This window comes from Brassica oleracea, chromosome C1, assembly GCF_000695525.1.
Source record: "Brassica oleracea var. oleracea cultivar TO1000 chromosome C1, BOL, whole genome shotgun sequence".
Classification (NCBI taxonomy): Eukaryota; Viridiplantae; Streptophyta; class Magnoliopsida; order Brassicales; family Brassicaceae; genus Brassica; species Brassica oleracea.
The window spans coordinates 14,273,909-14,298,066 of record NC_027748.1 but is presented as its reverse complement, the minus strand read 5'-3'; the positions used below and the strand labels follow the sequence as shown (position 1 = coordinate 14,298,066).

At 32.9% G+C, this 24,158-nt stretch overlaps 2 protein-coding genes across 2 annotated transcripts; one reads left to right on the top strand and one right to left on the bottom strand.

Annotated features, from left to right (window-relative positions):
• Positions 1-100: 100 nt before the first annotated feature.
• Positions 101-1,170, top strand: LOC106294292 (25.3 kDa heat shock protein, chloroplastic). Its single transcript, XM_013729854.1, has 2 exons — positions 101-480; positions 573-1,170. The coding sequence occupies exons 1-2, from the start codon at positions 246-248 to the stop codon at positions 1,010-1,012; spliced, it is 675 nt and encodes a 224-aa protein (XP_013585308.1). The 5' UTR covers positions 101-245; the 3' UTR covers positions 1,013-1,170.
• Positions 1,171-7,772: 6,602 nt separating this feature from the next.
• LOC106296210 (flavone 3'-O-methyltransferase 1-like) lies at positions 7,773-9,823 on the bottom strand. The gene is made up of 4 exons (XM_013732294.1): positions 9,327-9,823; positions 8,468-8,778; positions 8,304-8,368; positions 7,773-8,196 (listed from the first exon to the last, which is right to left on the bottom strand). Exons 1-4 carry the CDS (start codon positions 9,755-9,757, stop codon positions 7,894-7,896), a joined length of 1,110 nt encoding a protein of 369 aa, XP_013587748.1. The 5' UTR covers positions 9,758-9,823; the 3' UTR covers positions 7,773-7,893.
• Positions 9,824-24,158: the final 14,335 nt, after the last annotated feature.

Here is a 24,158-nt window from a genome sequence, read left to right as displayed (position 1 = left end):
CAAAGATGGTTCCGGAGAAGATGAGAAAACGCGAGACAGAGACGAGAAAGTTCGTATCACATCTTCAACCTTCAAGATCTCTCCTTTTGTCACCTTTATAATCTTCACATCCTAATCTAACCTCTATATATACACTATGCTCACTCGATCCATGAACATCAAGAAACATAAAACTAGAATCTGCGTAGTCTTCTTCCAGTGATAACTTTTTGGCACGCTTTATCATCTCTATACGCTTTGAATAGATGGCTTCAACACTCTCATTCACGTCGTCTCTCCGTTCACCTCTCGCTTTGCCTCCATCATCCAAACCTACTTCATCTTTCTCTGTCTCGTTTCCACGGAAGATCCCTGGTAAGATCAGAGCTCAAGACCAGAGATCAGACTCCCTTGATGTTGTTCACCAAGGACAAAAAGGGAACCAAGGGTCCAGTGTTGAGAAAAAACCTCAACGCTTAGCCATGGACGTTTCTCCTTTCGGTAAGTTTAACTAAACGAGCGTTAGCTTGTGTAACACTCTTTCACTCTGTTTTTTACTGTAACCAATTATCTGTTTTGATCTTTAATGTCAGGGTTGTTGGATCCGCTCTCGCCTATGAGGACAATGCGTCAAATGCTGGACACGATGGACAGGATGTTCGACGACGCTGCCATGATCGTCCCGGGAAGAAGCAGAGCAGGAGGAAGTGGAGTTTCCGAGATCCGTGCGCCTTGGGACATGAAAGAAGAAGAGCACGAGATCAAGATGCGTTTCGACATGCCTGGTCTATCCAAAGAAGACGTCAAAGTCTCTGTCGAAGACAACGTTCTTGTTATCAAAGGAGAACAGAAGAAGGAAGACGAGAATGACTCGTGGTCCGGAAGAAGCTTTAGCTCTTACGGTACACGGCTTCAGCTCCCTGATAACTGCGAAAAGGACAAGATCAAAGCTGAGCTCAAGAATGGAGTTCTGTTTATCACTATTCCCAAAACCAAAGTGGAACGCAAAGTCGTTGATGTCCAGATTCAGTGAGAATCGAGTAACGGTTTCCTCTGTTTTCTTGTTCTGGAGCTGTTTGTTGTACATATCAAACCTACGTTTCGCTACCTATGTAACAAAAAAGAGAAGATCTTGTGTGTGAAGAAACAGTTAAACTGAAATAAAGGTTTTACGAGGTTCTACTGTGAAAATATTCGTTTCCTCAAACTAGATTTACAACAACAGTTCAGTTACTCGGCCCATTGTTCTTTTGGGCCAGAGCCGAAGAGCAAAATTTTGCGGGAGGTCCAATGTCGCAATATTTGCTTAAGGATCAGATCCAACGATGAATGTCTCGCTGCTTTCCTGTGTGAAACCATACAAAGACCAGTGATCAGATCATCTATTCTCCATAGGAGGCATGGGTCAACAAAATAAAGCACATTGCTATCTGCTATCGATACTTCAATAGACGTTTTTGCGTGTTTGTTGCTCAGGACAATTGTTACGTCGGTTCTGCTTCGACCCGTAAGTACGTAACACGACCAATCAGTGATGTACACGACATATTTTACTCACAATGGGGACTGTTTACATTGTGAAATCTGATTAGATTAATTTAAATATAATTAGATTACTTTTGTGTGTTTTCTACAAAAATTTTTGTGATCGACAATATAATTCGGAAGAAAATTCAGAAGCAATACGTTAGTTTATTTAAATTTTACTCAACAGCCAATCAAATTATTTATACAAAATTATAAACATCTAACAAATTTTTGGATATATGAAATATAAAATTTATGCTATAACTTTTCTAGTGACAATAATAGTATATTCAAGTCGACTTTATAATCTCTGATAATTTATCACACTTTTAAGCAAAAGTTAAGCCGTCGTTACAAGTGTAAGATTATACAATTCATAGTTTTTATATCCACTGTAGGAACATCAATATTGTTTTTATCTCGTCATAAACTATTTCATTCTATAGAGAAATACTATAGTAATTGTGTAGCTACACTGTCAGTTGGTTCATTCTCATAATTCACACACCATCGTGACTTCTGTCACCTCATCTAATCCTTGTAACATATGTCAGAGAAACTATCTCCAGGATTAAATTGAATTTGTAGTTGATAGATATAGTCATATAAAAAACTGAAAGAAGAAGATTATATCAGTGAATTAGAACGATTCTATTAGGCCGGGGCGTTCGGTTCAGATATATCCAAATTAACCATATATCGTTCGGATTTGGGTTATATCAAACTTATTGTTAGATATCATATCCAAATAAATATGAAATTAAATATTTGAAGTACATATTTATGTTTCAAATATTTATATGGTATATTAATTTAGATATTCAGATCGGTTTCTTCGGATATTTTTCGGGTTTTCAGATTATATGTTCGGGTTTGGTTAATAACACTTCGGGTTCGGATAACACTTCGGGGTCAGATAAATAAAGAATAATTTTTTTTTATGTTTTCGAATTATACTTTTTCAAATTCGAACTTTTTTATAAAAAATTTTTTTTGAATTTTTTTTGAATTTTTTTGATTTTTTTTTTCAAAATTTCTTTTTGAAAATCAAAATATTATGTTTGAAACTATTTTTTTAAATTTTTATATATTTTTTAAGTATTTATTTATATATTTATTAGAATCATAAATTTCACATTCCAAAAGTTGTACCCCATCCCGCAACTCTAAACCCTAAGTTTAGATTAGTTAACCCTATGGGTATAAGTGTTTTTTATCATTCATTAAAAGTGAAGGTAAAATTGATAGATGTAGACATGAAAAATGGTACTATGAATGTGGTATTTATGACAATTTTTCTTTTTATTTATTCATTACAACTTTCTTTACAACTATATATAAAATTAGTTTATATTACAACTATTTTTGTATGTACAGGTTTATATTTGCACGTCAAACATAAATAATAAACATGTATTTTAATATTTTATATTAAAAATATTTTATATTAATTTAAAAAATATTATTTATGTTATTTATTATAAATAATTTAATTAAATATTATTATATAATTTGTATTTGGCATAGAGCGTCAAAATTTTTTGGCGCGGCTCTGCTGATACTAGTGATCAAATATATAGGTGTGTAAAACTGAATTTCTGTTTTGGTAATATGAAAAAGTCACATTTAAATGCAGTAGTTTTGAAAGAAAAAAACACCCACTTCCAACGGCCCCGCCAAATAGTATCTTAAGAATAATTTTCTTTTAAAAAAAACTAAAAGTAGGAGAAAGATTGATTGGTTCTTTTTTTGGCGTAATTGACATGTATGGGTTGATAAATGATTAGGCTTTTAAGAATAAAATAAAGCTTAATTACATAACTAAATTAAATATAAATATTTTATTTTTAGATATCTAAACGACTGGGGATGTTCTAAGCAATAATTAATTAGGTCAAACGAAGAATTTTCCACTTAAAGAATCAAATGCAACGGCATTTTGTTCTGGTCTTATACGACAACGAAAGTCAAAGTGCAATCTGGATTATTTCTAGAGCAATTATTAGAGCATCATTATCAATCAGACTTTTTTTTTTTTTTTTTTTTTGTGTGTGTGCACTGTCAATCAGACTCTTAAAATTGAGTTTTAATCATTATTAAATTTATATTTGAGAATAATTTAATCATGTATTTAATTTTTAGTTTTAGACTACTTCGAAAGAGACACATGGCTTAAGGATATTTAACGTTTTTTGGGTCTCTAATATGAAAACATATTCTTATATTTTTCCATTCTATTTGTTCCTTTTTCACTTTTTATATTACTTTAGTTTAAGTTTTCTTAAAGATTCTTGACAAAAAAAAATTCTTAAAGATTCTTAAAAAAAAAAGTCTTAGAGAGACTATTCAATGCGAGAGCACCTCCTATCCCATTTTTTTTTTACGTCAAACGGCTGATCTATTACTCAAGCTTGAGGTGGTCTGGGGAACCAGATCGAAATAGAACAACCAATGTAACACATGTCCCTGTGATAGGATCTTGCTATCTTAGCTAAAGAATCAGATGATACATTTTCAGAACGAGGAATAAAAACAATCGAGAAGTCTGAGAATCTGTTCTTCAGCTTCTGTAGTTCATCTAACTCAGTGGAGAAGTTGGGCCATGCTACGGGGTCTTGAATCATCGAGATTAGATCCTTACAATCGGTGCCAAAAGTCTGACACGTCGACAGTTGAAGCATGCATTCCATCGCCCATATAAGGGCATCAAGTTCCGAATGAAGTGGTGATATTTTTCGTCGCTGGTTTCTTGCTCTCAATAGCTGAGTTGTTCCTCCTAAGGTTTTCCATGTCCATCCATAACCACTGAAGAATGCGTCATATGTCCATGAGCCATCTATTAGGCATCTCTCAGAACTTGCTATCTGGTCAGAGGTTGTTGTAACTGTATGTTCTTCTTCTTCTTGTTTCATGTTTGCTTCAAACCAAGCATGACATTCTGATTCAGTATGTCGAACAGTTTCCAAAAGGTCCATGTCTATTCCTCTGAATAGTTTATCATTCTTCGCTTTCCAAATATACCACATAATCCAGGAATATGAGTCTTTATCCAGCTCAGGGTCTTCTATATCGTTTTTCTTACGAAAAAGATAATCGATGTTCGCGTAGTGACTCGCGCTGGGGAACATTGATGGTAGAGTTGGGGTTGCTGCATATATCCATTAGAGTCCTAAACACACATATATGTATATAATATATATGTATATGTGTAATTATGGGGTCTATAACTTTGTGGAAAACTCAATCCAAAGTTTCTAAAAAATATTTTTTAAGAAATTTTAGATTGAGTTTTCTACAAAACTATAGACTCCACAATTACATATGCATATATAATATATACATACACATATATATGTGGAGTCCAATGGGTAGAACCCCCATTGAATGTTTTTTTATCCATTCCTTTTAGAAAATGTCACAGACAGAACACCATAATAGAAGTCAAATGCAACCACTTGGATTCTGTTTTACACGTAAACCAGAGATCTGTTACAGTATGAACCAATCACAGCAAAGCTTGAAGTTTTAAATTCAGTCCATCTAATTAATGAGGCTGTTGTCCGATGTGAATGAGTTTTGCTCATACTTTTTAGGTTCTTCGTGACCGTTAAGCGGAGTCTAAAGTACCAATAACAATGGAAATCTCAAAGTGTCCAAAATTTCAATACACAAACATAGAACACGAGCACGACTTCAATCCTAATAACAGGCAAACATCTTTTTAATTAGAAGATGATCTTGATTTTTAACACCCGACTAATCTTGATGATGTAGCCATCGACTAATCCATTCACCATGTTTTCTAATAGTTTAAATACATAATACGATAAACTGGTTAAAATGAGCTTTTTATTATATGTAAAACGTTGCTAAGTTTAGGTAGTCTGAATTCCTGATTGCTTTCACTACTTTGTATATTTTTAGTTAGCGTTCTAGCCCCGCATTGCACGTAAAGGTACTGCAGAATTATTTGTATGATAAAGAATTTTCTTTACAAGAAACTAATATAGAGTCAAAGACAAATACGATGCTAGTTTATTGAGAGATGAATTTATATAGAGTTTGTGAATTTTAAGAGTTGATAGATTTTAAAAGTTACGTGGATTGTGAAAATTTATATACATTGTCTTATGAAATTTGATCATAACCTTTTTGGATTAGTATAAATTTTCATGAATCTGTATTACCTATTTTCTATCATTCTTTTTGTAAAGTAAATATACTATTTATTTATTTTCTAAATCATATAGCATTATTATTTATTTTTTCTTTCAAATTAAAAAGAAAATAATAGTGATACATACAAAATTGGTCAATTTTTCTTAAATAGCCATTTTAAAGTTTTTGTCACAAAAAAAGCATTCAAAGAGAAAAATGACCAAAAATAATTTCATGAAAAAGGTAAAAGATGATTTTAGCCCTTGCTTTATATATAAAAGCAATAAAATAATAAAATTAAGAATAAATAAGTTTCTTTTATAATTTCGGATTATATGTTTTCAAATTCGAACTTTTTTATAATTTTTTATAATTTTGGATTTTCTTTTTCAAAATATTTTCTAAACTCCGGTTTGTTCGTGTAACCCAGGATTTGACTCTCAAATTTTCTTTCTGAAATTCAATTTTTTTTTAAACTATTTTAAAAAATTTATTTAAGAATTATTAATATTTATAAATGTAATTATTAATATTTATATTCAAAATGATAATTATTTATTAAAATAATTATATATTCTAAAATGTAAAAGTATATAAATGTAATGAATTATAGTTTTGGACATAAAATTTGGATTTAAGGTGCAATAGATATTTGATAAGAATAATTATTTTGTCTTCTAGCTTTTTATCACATATATTTTGAAAATCACAAGATACATATAATATTTTAAAAGTTGAGTTTTATGAGTAAAAATGAATAGAATCCATCTTCCAATAACACCAGATTTTCTTAAAATTAGAAAATTAATAATAACTAAATTTTTTTGAATAAAATGAATTTGAATAGATTTTGAAAATTCTTAAACCAATAATAATGGATTATATTAAGATTTTTGAAATGTAAAAACCAATAATAACAATAGAATCTCAAATTTTTTAAAATTCATGAGAATTCACTTACCAATAACTCTCCCTTAGTGAGAAAATGAAGGTACGGAGATGGCGAAAACTGGATAGCTATGTTGGAATTAGAATTCAATCTTTTGACATTCTTTCAATATACTTAGGCTTGATGCCGTGATATAAGATGGTAAGACGACTAAGAACAGTTCTAGACGTAACTTTTGTAATTCTAATTAAGAATAGTTCGAGGCGTAACTATTGTAATTCGTTCGAATATTGGAAATTTTGTTAAAGTTTAGGAAACTTTTTAAATGAGTCGTCATTTCCTTAAAGCCTGAGAAAGCTTTTTGGAAAGAATTTTTTACATAATATTTTGGGAATTTTCTGCTCTTTTTTTTTTGCTATTAGAAGATAAAATATTCTAAAGATACAAATAAATGCCTAAAATGTAACATGATATAATTTTTTTTAAAAAAAAGTTAAACCCAAATCTATTGAAGAACAGTCTTAACCCATAGGTCTGGAAGCAGCCTACTACAATCCCTCTCCCGGATATTCATACACACGGATCTAGTAAAACAATGTAACTTAGTCGATATAATCCAAAGCAGAAAATAGGCACATTCATTTTAACATGTAGTTAAACAATTTATTTTGCAAATTTTAATACAAAAAATAATCAAAATTAGCATCTCATTTGTATACATTTAGAAGATTTTACTGGCATCGTTAGAAGATATTTTGAATTATAAATAACAACTCAATTACTCAAACTATCATGGTATCGTTAGACACGCAATGTGGAACTGATTACGTACGAAGCTTCAGTAAAGCTGAATGATGCACGTCATGGTTCAACTCAACCCATGCATGGTTCAAACTTACCATTATATGACTATAACCAACACCAGATGTTATAGATCATCGTTTTTTTTTTGTAACAAGGCTTAGATGTTATAGACCATCTCCAAAAATCAAAATTAAAAATACATAATTCGATAAGGTAAAATATACAAATATATTATGGTTTTTTCGGGAAATACAAGAGATATACAATCCTAATGGGATGCATACATTAATCTCGAATTTGTGGCTAATGTCATTTGCTTCTTTGAAAGCTCTGCGATAAACAACGTGAAATTCGATTCCAACATGGTATTGACTTATTATTGTAACATATTGTACAACAACAAAAACTTCACGGTTCAGCACTTCAGACCAAGCAAATTCAACAATAACAACGACAAGACAACGATTACATAGATAAAAAAAAAAAAAGAAAATAGAAAAGACAACCACACAACAGAAGCAAGAAGGTTGAAGTGATCAAGTCATCTTGTAGAATTCCATGATGTAAGTGCCAAAAACGCTGCAAATGACTTGGAAGCCTTTGAAACCAACTCTTCTTGCCAAAGACTCAAACTCCTCTTCGGTTCGCTCTCTGCCGCCGGCGGTGTGAGCCATCATGATACAGTCCAAGTGGACTACTTGTTTGGTCAAGAGGCTCGAGTCTGGTGCTATTGGAACTAAGCACTCCACAGCTATCACCTTTCCATCATCCGGAAGAGCTTCATAGCAGTTTTTCAATAATTTCAAGCAGTGTTCGTCGCTCCAGTCATGGCAAACCCACTAATAATATATTTTTATATTCAATATCAGTACACAGATGAATATTTGTGGAAGTATAATTGAGTTATAACAATCACTGGGAATCTATAACGTCTTAATTTGCTAACCTTAAGGAATATGGCATCTCCTTTGGGAACACTAACAAACATATCTCCTTTAACATGTTCAATACCTGCATCGATCGTCAAACAAAAACCTTATTTATATGAACGTTCGTATAAACATATAATTCACTTCGAAAATTGTTGTGAAGCCTATAACAAAGATGTACCAGCAAGAGACGGGGCATTCTCGATAACATGTGGGAGATCAAAGTTGGTCCCTTTGATGGTTGGGTATTTGGAAACAATCATATGAAGAGAGGCTCCTATTCCACCGCCAACATCGACTACAGATGATAATCCTTCGAAGCCCTTGTAAGCCTCTAGAATCTTCTTCATCACAATGGTGGAGTGGTTTGACATTCCATTGTTAAACACATTTGCAAATCGCTGGTCTTTCCCATGATAAACGAAGGTTGGCATACCGTATCCCTTATCGAATGGGATCCCTCCTTCAAGGACTGCATCCTTCAAATGATACCTGTTATGAACAAATGCAAATCAAAGCAAGAATACTCAGAGAGAAAACACGATTGCATCAAATATTTGTTTTAGAGTTTGTATATTGATTATGTAAACTAATAATTGATACTCTTTCCGTTTTATTTTAATTGTTGTTGTAGATTAAAAAAATATGTTTTAAAATAAGTGTCGTTTTAAAATTTTGGTGCCAAATATATTAACTTTATATGCTATTCTATTTTTATATTAATTGAAATATGTTTAGATGTATAAGTAATGATATTTTTATTTAGAAAATATACAAAATTAAATATTTTTTTTAATTTGTGTGCACAAATCTAAAACAATAATAAAAATGAAACGGAATGAGTAATTCTTATAAGTGTATCTATACAATCTCAAAATCCAATATTTTTTCTTTAGAAAAACTTTTTTTTATCTAGAGAAAATAGTTTTTCCAAATCTTAGAACTGTGTTTTTTTTATTGGTCCACCGAGATTTAAGTCACTTCTATTAGATTGAAATAGTTTTTATGATGTTAGTGTGTTATTAGGGTTTGGTACTTACCAACTCTCCATGAGGACCTTGTCTTGGTTCAAAAGACAGTGAGTGGCAAGGGAGACACCGTCATCGTTATTAGTCAAGTATTTGCAGACAGTGTCAAGTCCGTAGAGACGCTCTACACCACCGTCATGTAGTTTACGTACAGAGCAAGTCAGTATGGAGTGTGAGGCAAGCAACCGGAGGATCCGGTCAAGCATGACCTGTGCATCAGGGTTCTTGGTTGGGAGATGGGATGCTAACTCTGAAGGAGACATCTGAGTACCGAAGAAGCAATCGTTCTTGGCCATGATCTCGAGCAAGTCGAGCTCTATGGCTGCTTTCAGAACCATGGGAAGCACGGACGCGCTCCCAAGCTGCATGGCATAAAGGCTAGCCTCCTCGTCGCTAGAAATTTTTATCAGAGGAATCACCTGAGAGTTTGCCAATGATCCCATGATGTTCGAAGATGTATTTTTTCTTAAAAAAATTTCGGCTAATGTCTAAGCAAATGTTTCTGATATGAGAACTGAAGGTAAGACTTGTTAGTCCTTTTATACTGGAAAAGGTGGGTATTGATATAAGGAAGTTAAAAGGAAGGAACCTCAAAACAACAAAATATATATTAAATTATTAATGCAATCGCCAAAAAAGGTTGAATTCAACCATTATGCATACTGTATATATACGTATAAATTATTGTTTGTGCAAGCCGTAGTTGTAGAATTTAAAATTCGTAAAGCCACCGTACATTGATTCCAGACCCTTAAATTATAGCCACCTTGATTCTGATTTTAAAATGTGTTGTATTTTGGTTGTTGTATCCTAAAGGCCGGACAAAATATTTGTAAATTTTAATTCGATTTGTTATATATTTCAATTCGAACCGAAAAATTCAGATGTAACTCTACAAAGGGAAACAAATATTAATACACAATATTCATAAAAAACGAAACAAATCACAAATACTAATAATTTTAAGAACGGATATCCTATCCATTCTGTTATATCAATATATATATATATATATATATATATATATATATATATATACATAAAGAGTTATATATATAACTTATATAAATATTATATTTTATATAAGTTTACAGTATTTTATTTATTATACTAGATATTAGAATTTTTAAAAGTAAATATTTTTTGTAATAAATTTTTTTTATTTTATATTATTTTAATTTTTTTTTTTTTAATTTTCAATTTTATTTTATTTGTACGGATCGAATCAGATATTTCGGTTAAAAATCTTAAATTTTTCGAATATCCGGTACACTGAATATCTTAGTCGTTACGAATTGAATCGAATCGGATAATTAATCATTTGGACAAAACGGATCGGATCACAAATACCTCCCACCATTCCCTATGTACGTTTTTTTGAAGCTGTAACCTTTAATCATGTCCGTTTGTTTGAATCCTGTTAACCAAGACATGTGACGTTTCAGTAAAAAAAAGTTTATGTATATTTAGAGCATTTCAGTCCCATTGGTGGAAAGAGGAAAGAAAGTGACAAGCAATATCTCAAAATTTTAATAGATATATAAATTAAGATATGAATTTTTAATAGATATATATATCTATTTTATTATATAAAGCTTGTGTTGGGGTCGAAAACGGTTACGACGAAGTTAATGTCCAAATATCCGCAAAAATCGGCGTGAGCATTTGTTTATGAAAGTTATACTTCGTAAAAAGAATCTTTACAAAGAGCCTCGCGGTAAAATCTTGTTCTAATCTCAATCGAACCAAATACCGATTGTCACAAGGCAACAACCACTTATCCAAACCGACCACAGACAAGGTCGAGTATGGCAATCGGGCCACAGACAAGCCAAGCTCGGTCGCTACGTAGCGACCGAGCACGAACGCTACCGAGCACGAACGCGGCTCGGGCACGTACGCGGTTTGGTCGTTACGTAGCGATCGAACTCTCCAAAAACGTCGATACGACACAAATCCATGCATTATCGTCTACTCTTCAAATGCTATCTCCCGTAGACCGTGGCTAAACCATTCTATTTTTTCTCGTCACTCGAAGTCATCAGTCAAACTTTACGATAAAAACCGCGGAAAGTTTGTTTTTATCGAAGAAACCGTAATAAACGTTTCGAGGCAAAGACGGCCCAAAGAGACCTAAGACGTAGCTCGAAGCTCACTTACGATTTCTTAACCAAAAGCCCATAAGCCGTATGACGGTTTATGCTTGGTTCGTAAGGCAAGAATGTCAAGTTTTCGCGGATAAATGTGAAGTTTCTGAAGATAATCACGAAGATTGGGAAAAACGGAATATCTCCATTTTCAAGCTATGATGGCTTAAGGGCAGAAAGGAAAAAAGCGTAAACCGACCTAGGAGCAAGTAGGAGTCCTAGGCGAGAGGCACAAGAGAGAACCTTTTCCAGAGAAAACTTAGCACTTAGAGCAATTAGGCAACTTTCCGTTTTTGTTATTTCGAGCTGCGACTCAACTAGGTTTTACAGTCTTAGGTTGTTAGAACTAGGAATCTCGCCAACAGCTCTCATAGCCGAGGCTTCTAGCTTGCTGTCACGCTCATACGTAAATTCAGAATAAAACTCCTTTTGCTCTCTTTTACGATTTCTTATTTCTTTTCATCTTTACTTGCGTGTTCTGATTGCTTGGCGTGTGGTTTAGCAGATATCCGGGACTTCGGGGAAATTAGGGTTTTCCTAGCTTTCCTAATTTAAACGGAAATCGACAGTGCGAATTTCGGTTCCCACGGCTTGGTTCTTCAAAGTTGATAATTAACATTATTGTGACACACGACAGTTATTATTTAATATTTTGGCATGTGTTAAACTATCTCAAAATTAAAATTATATATACTATGATAATAACAAAAACGAATTTTGTAAAAAGTAATTATAAATATTACTTAATATTAATTTTCCTTTTTCTAAAATAAAAAACAAAAAATAATTGTAAAAATTATGTGATAGTAATTTTCTTTTTAATATTGTGAAATATGTTAAAATATCTCTTAATTAAAAATATATATTAATATAATAAAAACGAATTTTGAAAAAGTAATTTTGAAAATTATTTAATAGTATAAAAGTAAATTTTAAAATTATTTAATACTCTAAAAGTAAATTTTAAAATTATTTAACAGTAATTTGTTTCTAGAAAATTTCCATTTTAAAAATCCTAAACAAAAACGTTTTGTAGAATAATGTTTTTATTACTAATTTTCATTTTCTAAAATCCTAAAGAAAATATAATTGTAAAATATAATTTGACAGTAATATTCCTTTTAAAAATATGACATGTGTTAAAATATCTCATGATTAATAAAATATATAATAAGATAATAAAACGATTTTTTTATAAAAAATTAAAAATTATTTAATAGTATTTTTCTAAAATTTTTGTTTTAAAATTTCTAAACAAAAAAATTGTAAATTAATTTTCTTAATACAAATTTTTTTTTTTCTAAAATTCTAAAGAAAACAATTGTAAAACAATATTTGATAGTGATTGTCATTTTCTAAAATCTTAAAGATAAGAAAATTGTAAAAGAGTGTTTAAAAGTAGTTTTATTTTCTTCAAATCCTAAAAAAAAGATTTGTAGAATAATTATTTCAAATATTTCCTAGATATCCTGATCTTCGCATGTTTTCTTTTCTTAAACTGATTTTGTTTTTTTTTTTATAATTTTCATACTGATGTACGTCAATTATTGCTACAATTATACTTAGGCATTTGTACATATAGATGTTATTCTGTTGTTTGTACATCAGTTAAGTCTTTTCAAACTGAAAAGACGTCAATTCCATATATGAATTTGCTATGAAATAACTATCAACAAAAATGAATGTCAAAACTTAAAAAGTTGGTCTATATTTGCCAAATCCATTCTTCTCTCATTATTAAGGGTCACTACAAGTGTAGGACTTCATATTCTTAAAGTAGACACAAAACATAACGGCAATAATATTCTACAAGATATTATATATCATGAAGTTTTCAATAGTATATGATAGATAGAAAAAGGTTAAAGTCACTCCATTGATGCTAAAGTAAACAAATTTGGTGTTTATCTAGCAATATATTTGATATTTAGCTGAATATCAATAATTCATATTTATTGGCGCCGTCTAACATTAGTATTTGGAATTGTGTTGTTTTTAATTTGTCTTAAACAATATAAACAATATGGAGAGTTTACACCAATTCTATATGTTTCAGTTAACTACAACTAATATTATTGTGAAAATAATTAAAATTAAAGTATTTATAATTTTTATTTAAAATATACTATTATGTAGGAAAACAGGTTTTTATTCCTGAATTTATGTAGGAAAACGGGTTCTTATTACTAAAAGGAGTCTCATATACACAAATGCAAAATGACCTTTCAAATTAAAAAGATGTCAATTCCATATATGAATTTGCTATGCAATAACTATCAACAAAAATCAGTGTCAAAACTTAAAAAGTTGGTATATATTTGCCAAATCCATTCTTCTCTCATGAACAATTATACATAGCATTATCGAAGGTCACTACAAATGTAGGACTTTAGATTCTTAAAGTAGACACAAAACATAACAGAAATAGTGTTTTACAAAATATTGTATATCAAAAAAATTTCAATAGTATATGATATATAGAAAAAATGTTAAAGTCACACCATTGATGCTAAAGTAAACAAATTTGGTGTTTATCTAGCAATATATTTGATATTTAGTTGACCATCAATAATACATATTTATTGGCGCCGTCTAACATTAATATTTGGAATTGTTTTGTTTTTAATTTGTCTTAAACAATATAAACAATATGGAGAGTTTACACCAATTCTATATGTTTCAGTTAACTACAACTAATATTATTTTGAAAATAATTAAAATTCAAGTATTTATAATTTGTTTTAAAAAATATACTATTTTAAAAACACTATGATTACTGAAATAGAAATAATAATCTTAATTTATGTAAGAAAGCATATTATTTTTACTAAAATAAGTTTTACACCAATCTATACTATTATTTATGAAGTGATTTACTTATCTATACTATTATTTATGAAGTGTTTTTCTTATTTGTCATGTTCTCCATAATTTAGGTAATTTTACTTATTTATCATATTTTCAATGATTATAGTTAGTATATAATTTTGCTTATTTGTCATATATTTTTTTTTTGTGTCAACTTATACAGACTCATACTGACTCTGCGAATCAAACCAGGAGATCTGCATCCATGTGAACGACGAAAGACGGTTGCTTCCTGACACTGCGTGCTAGGCTATCCGCCTTCGAATTTTGCGTTCTTGGTACATAGATGATCTCTGATCAGATGAAGCTTTCTTTCAGAATCTTAATATCTTCCAAATAGCCTGCAAAAGCTGGTCATTCTTCTGGTTCCGAAACCATCTTCACCAATTGAGAACAATCCGTTCCGAAGTCATTATTTTGAATAATCTCTATAATATAATTTAAATTTTAAATTTTGATTATTTAGTTACATAAGTTTAATATTTATTTGTTAGTATAACTTTTCCCTTTATTTGTTTGACATCTCATGAATTAGCTGTTGTGAGAAAATATAACAATTAAATTCTTGTGTTTATTTATGTTGATATATATCAATAGTTAATTATAAATTTGTATTTAAAGACTATCACTATGCTTTTTTGAATAATCTACTATGCAAAACATTGCTTTCTAAAGCCGGTGTTATTTCCGTTAAAATGAAGAGTATAGATCCAAGATCTACATGTATTTGATTAAGTTTAAACCTTAAATGAAGACATATCTAAAGTAAACCTACTATAATTAAATTTGATTATAGTAGTGTTTTCGTGGAATTAAAACATAAAATAAAACCCGTACAAATCTAGTATCTATATATAAAGTAGTGTTTTCTCCCTCTTGGTTGAGACACGTCATCAAATAGTTAAACAAAAGGCTGACATGTGTCAAATGATACGGTGCATTTTTGTTAGGTTTTATTATAGGCTTTTACACGAGTATTTTTTAAGGGCTTTGAATAACGGTTTTTGGGCTGAAAACCAAAAGTAAAGCTCGCCGTAGTAGCCTTCGACTTCTTCAAGAATGATGACCTTTGATACATAGGGATATTTGTTTTGATCGAGCACCAACTAGGTCAATCGTTAATGAATGTTCTAGAATGTTGTGTGCGACACATCTTCGTGAGGTTTCTTTGGTGGAGCTCTGTTCGCGTAGTTTCGTCTGCGATTCATCTCCTCCTGATTGTTACATGGGCCATAAGAGCATCAGCATCGTTCAGTTTCTCAGAAGTTGTGTTCTTTACATTATTAAATTCATTTTTTGGTTGAAAAACTAAATTCAAAAGAGAAAAAAAATTGAACCAATAAAAAAGCTACATACAGCTCTTACGAATAGTGGTAAGAACATGATTACTGGAGGTCTATGAAAGAGTCTCTTAGACTTAAAATAGTAAAATATAATTGAAAGAGAGGAGAGAGGAAGTTAAAACACAAGAGACGTACAGAAACATTTGCGGCTTTTACAAGAGACTTATCTTTCCTGTGTCTTTTATTCATTGGTCCAACACATTTTATAGTTAAAGTTAAATAACAAAATAAAATAAAGTAGTAAAATATAGATAAGAGATGTTTCAGAGTTTTATCGTCGATGAAGATGTTCTGAAGGCATCTTTAGTGGCAGTACCTACCAACTAAATATATATAATATTAAAAAAATAGGAAAGGGATACAAACTTTTTGAGAATCGATTTTTCTTCGAGGTACTCTTGACCAAAAGTGATAGGCCATGTATTTGATCCATTTTTATTCGTGGTTTATAAGTGTTTTAACTACTATTTATTATACTCTAAAGTCTATTTAGTATATTTACAGGTTCATGAGTGATTTGAAGTAAAGTGATGATTTTGGAGCATTTTGGAGATAAAATGAGAATACATCCGAGCTGACCATTGAGCACGACCATCGGTCGACATTGAAGAGAAATAATCGATCGATGTTCACATCGTGACATCGATCGACAACGAGTGCGCAGAAGCCCGTTTGGTCCAAGCCGACTTAAAGCCCAAGACTTCACCAAATTACAAGATTACCTCTGACGAGTTTTAACCTAATACTTATAGTTTGCCAACATGTTGGAGGCAAAAAGTGCTTTCTTGTTTTTTTGTTTTTCACAGCAAAAGGTTTTAAGGTTTTTCTAGGATTTTAGGAAAGTTGGAGAGAAGATCCAGAGAGATTTGTGATTGGAACTCCATTGATTCTTACTTTAATCTCATGCAGTTTTATTATATATTCCTTGTTGTTATGAATTGCTTAGCCTTGTCTGAGTAGTTCTATTGTTAGGTTTAAGGTTCAAATAGGTTATAAAGGATTAGCCCCAACTATAGATTGCTAAGTTATGATATTCATCATTAGGATTGTCATTAATGTCTGTTTCTAGATTAACTACCTAGGAGTTGTAGACACAAGTGATAACTTGCATCTCACCATGAATCCGTCCTAACTGAGCTAGAATTGTAAGAGTAAGGCGAAAGCTGATTCTAGGAAGCCTAGTGAGCATAATTCAACGCGTGCATAAAGCTTGACTTAACGCTCGTCGATCGATATTCCTATAGAATAATCGATCGACAGCGAGACACTTGTATCGATCGATATTCCTCTAGAATCATCGATCGACACTAAAGTCGTGTTAATAGACATACCTAGAAAGCAAACGTCGATCGGTTTGTTGTTTAAGAGCTTGAGCTCTATAATAGCATGCATACAACTAATAATCACCTATAGTATTATAATCATGATTTTCTGAATAGAAACTCTAAGTCTAGCTACTTTAATTAATTGTCTTAAACCCAATCAATCAACCGAGCAACTACCTTGCTCACAACTGATAGACCATGAATTTGACTCACTTTTACCCATGCTTTATAGGTGTTTTTACTACTAATTATTATATTATAGAGTCTATTTATTATATTTATAAGATCAGGAGTGATTTGAAGATAAGTGATGATTTTGGAGCATTTTGGAGATATTTGGAGTAAGCACCCGAGATGACCATTGAGCTCGACCATCGGTTGATATTGAGGAACAAATATCGATCGATGTTCACATCAGAACATCGATCGACAGCAAAGCGCGCAGAAAGCCCGTTTGGTCACAGCCGACTTGAAGCCCAAGTCTTCACCAATTTACAAGATTACCCCTGACGAGTTTTAACCTAATTATATAAGCTTTGCCACCATGTTAGAGGAAAAATGTGCTTTCTTGTATTTCTAGTTTTATTACTTTCAGCAAAAGGTTTTTAGGATTTTGATAGATTGGAGAGAATATCCAAAGTTATAATTTGTGATTGGAACTCCATTAATATCTATTTACTATTCTAATGAAGTTTTCTTACCTAATTGCTTTCATGAATTGCTTGGCTATGTCTGAGTAGTTCCACTGTTAGATTTTAGGGTTTAAATAGGTTATGAGGGATTAGCCCCAACTATAGATTGGTGAGTTGTGATAATAGTCATTAGGATTGTCATTAATGCATGTTTTTAGATTAGATATCTAGAACTTACCTTTGGATTGATAGATAAAAGCAATAGCTTCATTCTCATCCTGAAAACATTCTAACTGAGCTAAGTTTCTTGCTAAGAGTAAGGCGAGAGCTGATCTATTGAGCTTAGTAAGCATCTTCAACCCGTGCATAAAGCTTAACTAGAAACGATCAATATCCATACTGGATAATCGATCGACGGAGTGAAAGGTGTATCGATCGATATCCCTATAGGATCATCGATATCCCTATAGGATCATCGATCGACACTGCTATTGATCGAACACATTTGTTTGGGCCACTAGATCTAGTTAATAGACAAGTCCAGACATGCGAGAGCTGATTGTCTTGCTGATTTAGTAGTTGAGCTTTACATTATCATGCATGCAACTCATTAGGCATCTGTAGGATTATAATCCCAAGTTTCCTGAATAAAAACCCTAAGTCTAGCTATTTCCTTTTAAGCACCAAAACCCCCACCAATCAATCGAGCAATTACTTGCTCAACAAAATTGCAAATTTACATTTTAAATCTTAAAACACCCTACTTAACAAATCATATTAGATTCATTAGGTTCCCTAGCTCCTTCTGGATTCGATCCCTAAGTACTGCAATTGAACCTCTTATTTAAGAGAGTAAATTCACTCTTGAGGGTAATTTGAGTGATATCAACAACCTCCTTATTTACATTTTAATCATAAATCAACCTAACTTAATCACTCTGGTTAGATATAGGGTCTGATTGGTAAGGGCTGTAGCTTTAAAATTTTTTCTGTAGAAAAAAATCTGTAGACTTTTTGCTGTGGCTTTAGATTTTATTGCTGTAGAATTTTATGGAAAGCACTAAGAAATTGCTTTGGATATTTGGCTCTGCAGAGCACTTGTACAGCTGTAGGTTATTTCAAGAGCTGTGGTTTCAAAAAAAAAATTAAAGCTTGATTGCTCTGAATTTGGTGATTTAGAAATAAATAGGGATGTGGACAGCAACTACAACAACTACCAATCACCCCCATATTAGGTTCCCTAGCTCTTTGTGGATTTGATTCCTAATACTATAGCTGAACCTCTTATTTGAGTGAGTAATTCACTCATTAGGGTAATTTGAGTGAGATTGAAAAGATGAGAGACTTTTTTACACATGTCCATCTATGAATGGTTAATTGTTTTAAAAAAAAAATTCTATAATCAAAAGTTCATATTTTATTAATTTTTGAGAAACCCTTTTGTTTGTCACCACTAAAGATGCTCTAACCGTTCTCCCTTTAGATATGTTCTTCCTTTTTCATCTCTCTTCTCATCTACCGTTTAATTATTTACTAGATTTAAATCTGCACGTACGTGCGGATATATGTTTGTTTTTAAAATAATATTTAAAGATATATTTAATATCAATTTTTATGTATATAATTTTATGATAATTTCAAAAAATTTAGAATATACTATTTAATTTCGAAATTAATTATTGAAATATATATAAAGTTTGGTCTAGACTAAATATGATAAACAAAATAATTGCATAATGGAAATATATTTGGTTTTTCTTAAGAATGTTATTGTTTAAATGTATATAATGTTTCTGTTAGAAAATATCATATATGCATAAATTTAGGATAATATTGTATCAAACAGAAAGTATTTGCTCAAAGATTATAACTCAAACTCAAACTCTTTATTGCTTTAGAAAACTATCTCAAAACTAAAGCTCTCAACTCTCTTAAGTTATGCAACACATTTGCATATCCTTATATAACACTTTTTTTATCCTAACCTCATTAGGATTAACACAAATCTATATTTCCTAATCCTTTTAGATAACCATAACACATTAGGATTAGGTAGCTTCCAACCCAAGCTATCCCAAGCTTATCCCAACATTCTCCCTTCCAAGCTTGAAAACTCTTTTCTCCAAATCTTGTACTCCAATGAAATCTCTCATTTCTCTGAATTTGATTCTTCCTAAAGCTTTAGTTAAGATGTTCGCCTTTTGCTTGTCTCCAGGAACATGTTCTACTTCAATCTGCCCCTCTCCACGCATTCTCTTATAAAGTGATATTGAGAGTGTATATGCTTACTTCGACCATGAAAAACCGGGTTCTTAGTAAGAGCAATAGCCGACCTATTATCAATACATATCACGACCTTCTCGCATGGAAGATCCGTGATCTCACTTAACAACTCTTGAAGCCAAAGTGCTTGTCTTGGTGCTTCGGTTCCAGCCATGAACTCAGCCTCACATGATGATAGCGCTACAGTGTCCTGTTTCTGCGAGCACCATGTAATTGGACTTTCTCAAGATGGAATATATGACCCATTGTGCTTTTGCCGTCGTCTTGATTGGTGTTGTAGCTACTATCACTAAACCCTATTAATCTCGACACAACTGATGGCGTATGTTGGAATGTCAAACCTAGAGATGTCGTTCCCCGCAAGTATCTCAAACATTTTTTGATCGCTACGCCATGAGACTCTTTCGGACAATGCATGAACCGGCTTAATACACCAACACAGTAAGACATGTCTGGTCTCGTATGAAGCATATATCGTAGACAGCCTATCTTTCTTCTGTAATCTGAGGCGTCAATCTCTCTTTCTCCAGCTGCCTTAGAGAGTTTTAAGCCAGCTTCCATCGGTGTTTGAACCAAGTTGCACTTATCCATTCCTGCGTCTTCTAAGATCTTAAGAGCGTAGCGTCTTTGATTCAGTACTATACCTCCAATATGTTGACAAACTTCTATCCCTAGATAGTAAGTCAACAAGCCAAGATCACTCATGTCGAATTTCGACGCCATTCTCTGCTTGAACTCTAGTAACAAATAGGTCATCTACATAGACCGCGACTACGAGGAGATGCTCGTCTACCATCTTTCTGTATACGGAAGGCTCCTTCGTACACTTTGTGAATTTAAGCTCCATAAGAATTTGATTTAACTTCGTATTCCAAGCCCTCGGTGCTTGTCTTAACCCATATAGTGCTTTGCGAAGCTTGTATACTTTCCCTTCTTCTACCTGCTTCACAAATCCTTCAGGTTGTGAGACGTAGACGACTTCTTTTAATTCTCCATGCAGAAAGGCTGTTTTCACATCGAGATGATGAACTTCCCATCCACGAGCTGCTGCAAGATTGATGAGTAGTTGAATTGTCCCAAGTCGTGCTACCGGCGCGAATACTTCATCAAAGTCGACTCCATATTGTTGCACGTATCCTTTAGCCCCAAGCCAAGCTTTGTATTTGTTGATGCTTCCATCAACATTACGCTTGATCTTAAAGACCCACTTCAGGCCTATTGGCTTGACTCCGACCGGAGCTCGACAAGGACCCATGTGTTGTTTCTGATAATTGAATCAATCTCATCGATACACACTTGAATCCATTCTCTTGATTCACTTGCTTCCAAGAAGTTGATCGGCTCGTTGTTAAGACAGTAATAGTTTCTCTCTTTCTTCTTCTGCGAGAAGAACATAATCTTCTAGGTATTTTGGCTTGTTACTTTGTCTGGTTGATCTTCGCAGACCCGGTTGATCATCTTCTTCCTCTGTTTCGCTATCTTCGAGCTCGATAATTGATTCATCCTTCTTCATACTGTCAGCTCCTCTGTTTCTTGTAGGTTCATCGATCTCGAAGATAGCGAAACAGAGGAATAAGATGATCAACCGGCTCTGCGAAGATCAACCAGATAAAGTAACAAGCCAAAATACCTAGAAGATTATGTTCTTCTCTAAGTCCAACTCTAATTAGTACGAGGCCTTTTGGGAAGGCAACAATCTGAATATATTTCTTGTGAGGCAAACTTTTAAGAAATTTGCGGACGAGCTTTGGTTCTTCAATATCAATACCTAGGGCAGCCGATTTTGACGATATTTCTGAAAGTTTCCCTGCAAAATCATCAATGGTTTCGGAATCCTTCATCTTTAGTGGATCAAATTCGGCCATTAGTGTCTGAAGTCTCGCTTCCTTTATTCGTTCAGCTCCCATATGCCGTGCTTTAATGGCATCTCATACCTTCTTTGCGGTGTTAAGATCGCCAACCTGCAGAATCAGTGCCTCCCGGATTGACTGGAACAACAAGGCCGTGGCCATGTTGTTTTTATCGATTTCCGTCGACTCTGATTCGATGACTTCCCAGACCTTATGAACCTTAAGAGTGATCTTCATTCTCATAGCCCAAACTGTGTAATTTGTGGCAGTAAGCATCAGACACTTGATGGTCGAAGGTCCTCCTCCACCTTCTTTCTTTTCTGTCGACACAATTATATCTCTCATAGCTTCCTGAAGCTCTGATACCACTTATTGTATCAAACATAAAGTATTTGCTCAAATATTATAACTCAAACTCAAACTCTTTATTGCTTTAGAAAACTATCTCAAAAACTAAAGCTCTCAACTCTCTTAAGTTATGCAACACACTTTGCATATCCTTATATAACACTTTAATTATCCTAACCTCATAAGACCAACACAACTCTATATTTCCTAATCCTTTTAGATAACCATAACACATTAGGATTAGGTAGCTTCCAACCCAAGCTATTTCAAGCTTATCCCAACACATAATTAGTTTAGTTTCTAATTAATGGTCTAACATAGACTTTTGTATGATAGATAAAAAATATGATCCTAAATTAATAGATTAGATTATTATTTACAACTAGAGCTGTTCTCAGAACATAACCACTGGGCATGCTCTACGTCTCCCGTTCGAGTCTCGTGGGGGATCAAATGTTGTAATGTTGAATATATCAGCCCCTTCTTGTGTGAAAACCAATACCAACCACAAGAGATCCCCTCCGTACGATGAATAGGTCAACAAATTAAAGCACTTTGCTATCTGCTATTAACGGTCGTTCCGGCGTAATTATTGCTTGTGAACAATTGTTGTCTCGGTTCTGCTAATAACACAACTGCAAAGACAACAAAACAAAACATTTTAATCATGATAAAGACGTGTATTGTGAAATCTAGCAAAAAAAAATGTGTGATATTACTTGCAACAATAAAATACGACTGGAATATTTTGTGTTTCTTCTACAAAATTTTCTTCGATCCTTTGATAGAATTTGGAGGAAATCTAAGAGGTACAATGGCTTTCTCTTACTTAATTCAATAAGGTTATTTATATAAAATCTATAGTTTGTGTCTAACAAATTTTCTAGATATATAAAATAAAATATTTACTTTGTACATCAATGAAATAACGGTATTTTGATCTGGTCTAACATATACGAGTATACGAGAATAAAGTAAAAAGTGTAAATTGGATCCATTCTGGATGACTTAATACTTATTAGTTTTTTTTTTTTTTTTTGGTCTAAATGTTAAGATTTATAACTATTTTCTGAATTTTACATGTTGCAAAGCAACTTATTACAAAACATGAAAGGAAAAACAGAGCATAAAAGAAACATCATTAGCTAAAGGAATCAATGAACCAGAAATACAGTTCTAGAAGAGAGTGAATCCGATGGAGCCGGAGTAAGCGAGAGCAGCCTGTCTCTCATTTGCCGGTCCACGTTCCTGAAGAACACCGTCGGGCTGTGGCTAATTTCCCTGAAGATGCGGCCGTTGCGCTCTCGCCAAAGAGAATAGACAATAACCTGCAGCAGTAGCTTCATAATAACCTTCACATGTGAAGGAAAAATTCCCTGGTAATTTGAACACATCAAAACCGCCGAAGAGAGGTCCAATGGAGGAGAAAAAATAAATCTGCCACAAAATTTATTCCAGACAGCAGTAGCATTACAACATCCAAAAAAGAGATGCCGATGAGATTCAACGTCCGTAGAACAGAAGACGCAAGCATCAGGGACTGTCAAACCCCAAGAGATTAAACGGTCTCGAGTAGGTAACCTGTTCAGCACAGACAGCCAAGTGATAAATGAGCAACGAGGAACTTCTTCCTTGAACCATACAACTTTATGCCACTCCACCGAAGGAGATCTCTGGCGTAGTAAATGTGTGCAATCTCCAGAGGTAAGTATCCTTGTCACTTGTTATGAGAAGGAACTGGTATAGTGGAGAGAACAATCTGCAGGGTAACTGCATGACCACTTCTTGCTGGTAGGAGATTCCAATGACCATCCCTTACTGCATCAGCGACTGATGATGAGATTGGTATTCTAAGTGTCCTGGAGGGATTAGGCCCAAATAACAAGTGTAGAGGGCCCAAATCTGTCCAGAAATCGAACCAGAAGGAAGCGCTAGAACCGTTGCCTATAGAACACCGGAGAAAAGTATGTAGGAGATGTTTCAGCTGCAACATACTCCTAACAGTGGGTGAGAAGCCCTGGGAATCTCGGACCAGCCAAAAGTTGATT

What these genes read in the sequence shown, in the direction of transcription:
- LOC106294292 (XM_013729854.1), top strand. Translation starts at nt 246, where the DNA reads ATGGCTTCAACACTCTCATTCACGTCGTCTCTCCGTTCACCTCTCGCT. An exon ending in CATGGACGTTTCTCCTTTCG is followed by an intron (nt 481 to 572) that starts GTAAGTTTAACT and finishes CTTTAATGTCAG; the next exon opens with GGTTGTTGGATCCGCTCTCG.
- LOC106296210 (XM_013732294.1), bottom strand. Translation starts at nt 9,757, where the DNA reads ATGGGATCATTGGCAAACTCTCAGGTGATTCCTCTGATAAAAATTTCT. An exon ending in AAGGTCCTCATGGAGAGTTG is followed by an intron (nt 8,779 to 9,326) that starts GTAAGTACCAAA and finishes TGTTCATAACAG; the next exon opens with GTATCATTTGAAGGATGCAG. An exon ending in GAATGCCCCGTCTCTTGCTG is followed by an intron (nt 8,369 to 8,467) that starts GTACATCTTTGT and finishes CGATCGATGCAG; the next exon opens with GTATTGAACATGTTAAAGGA.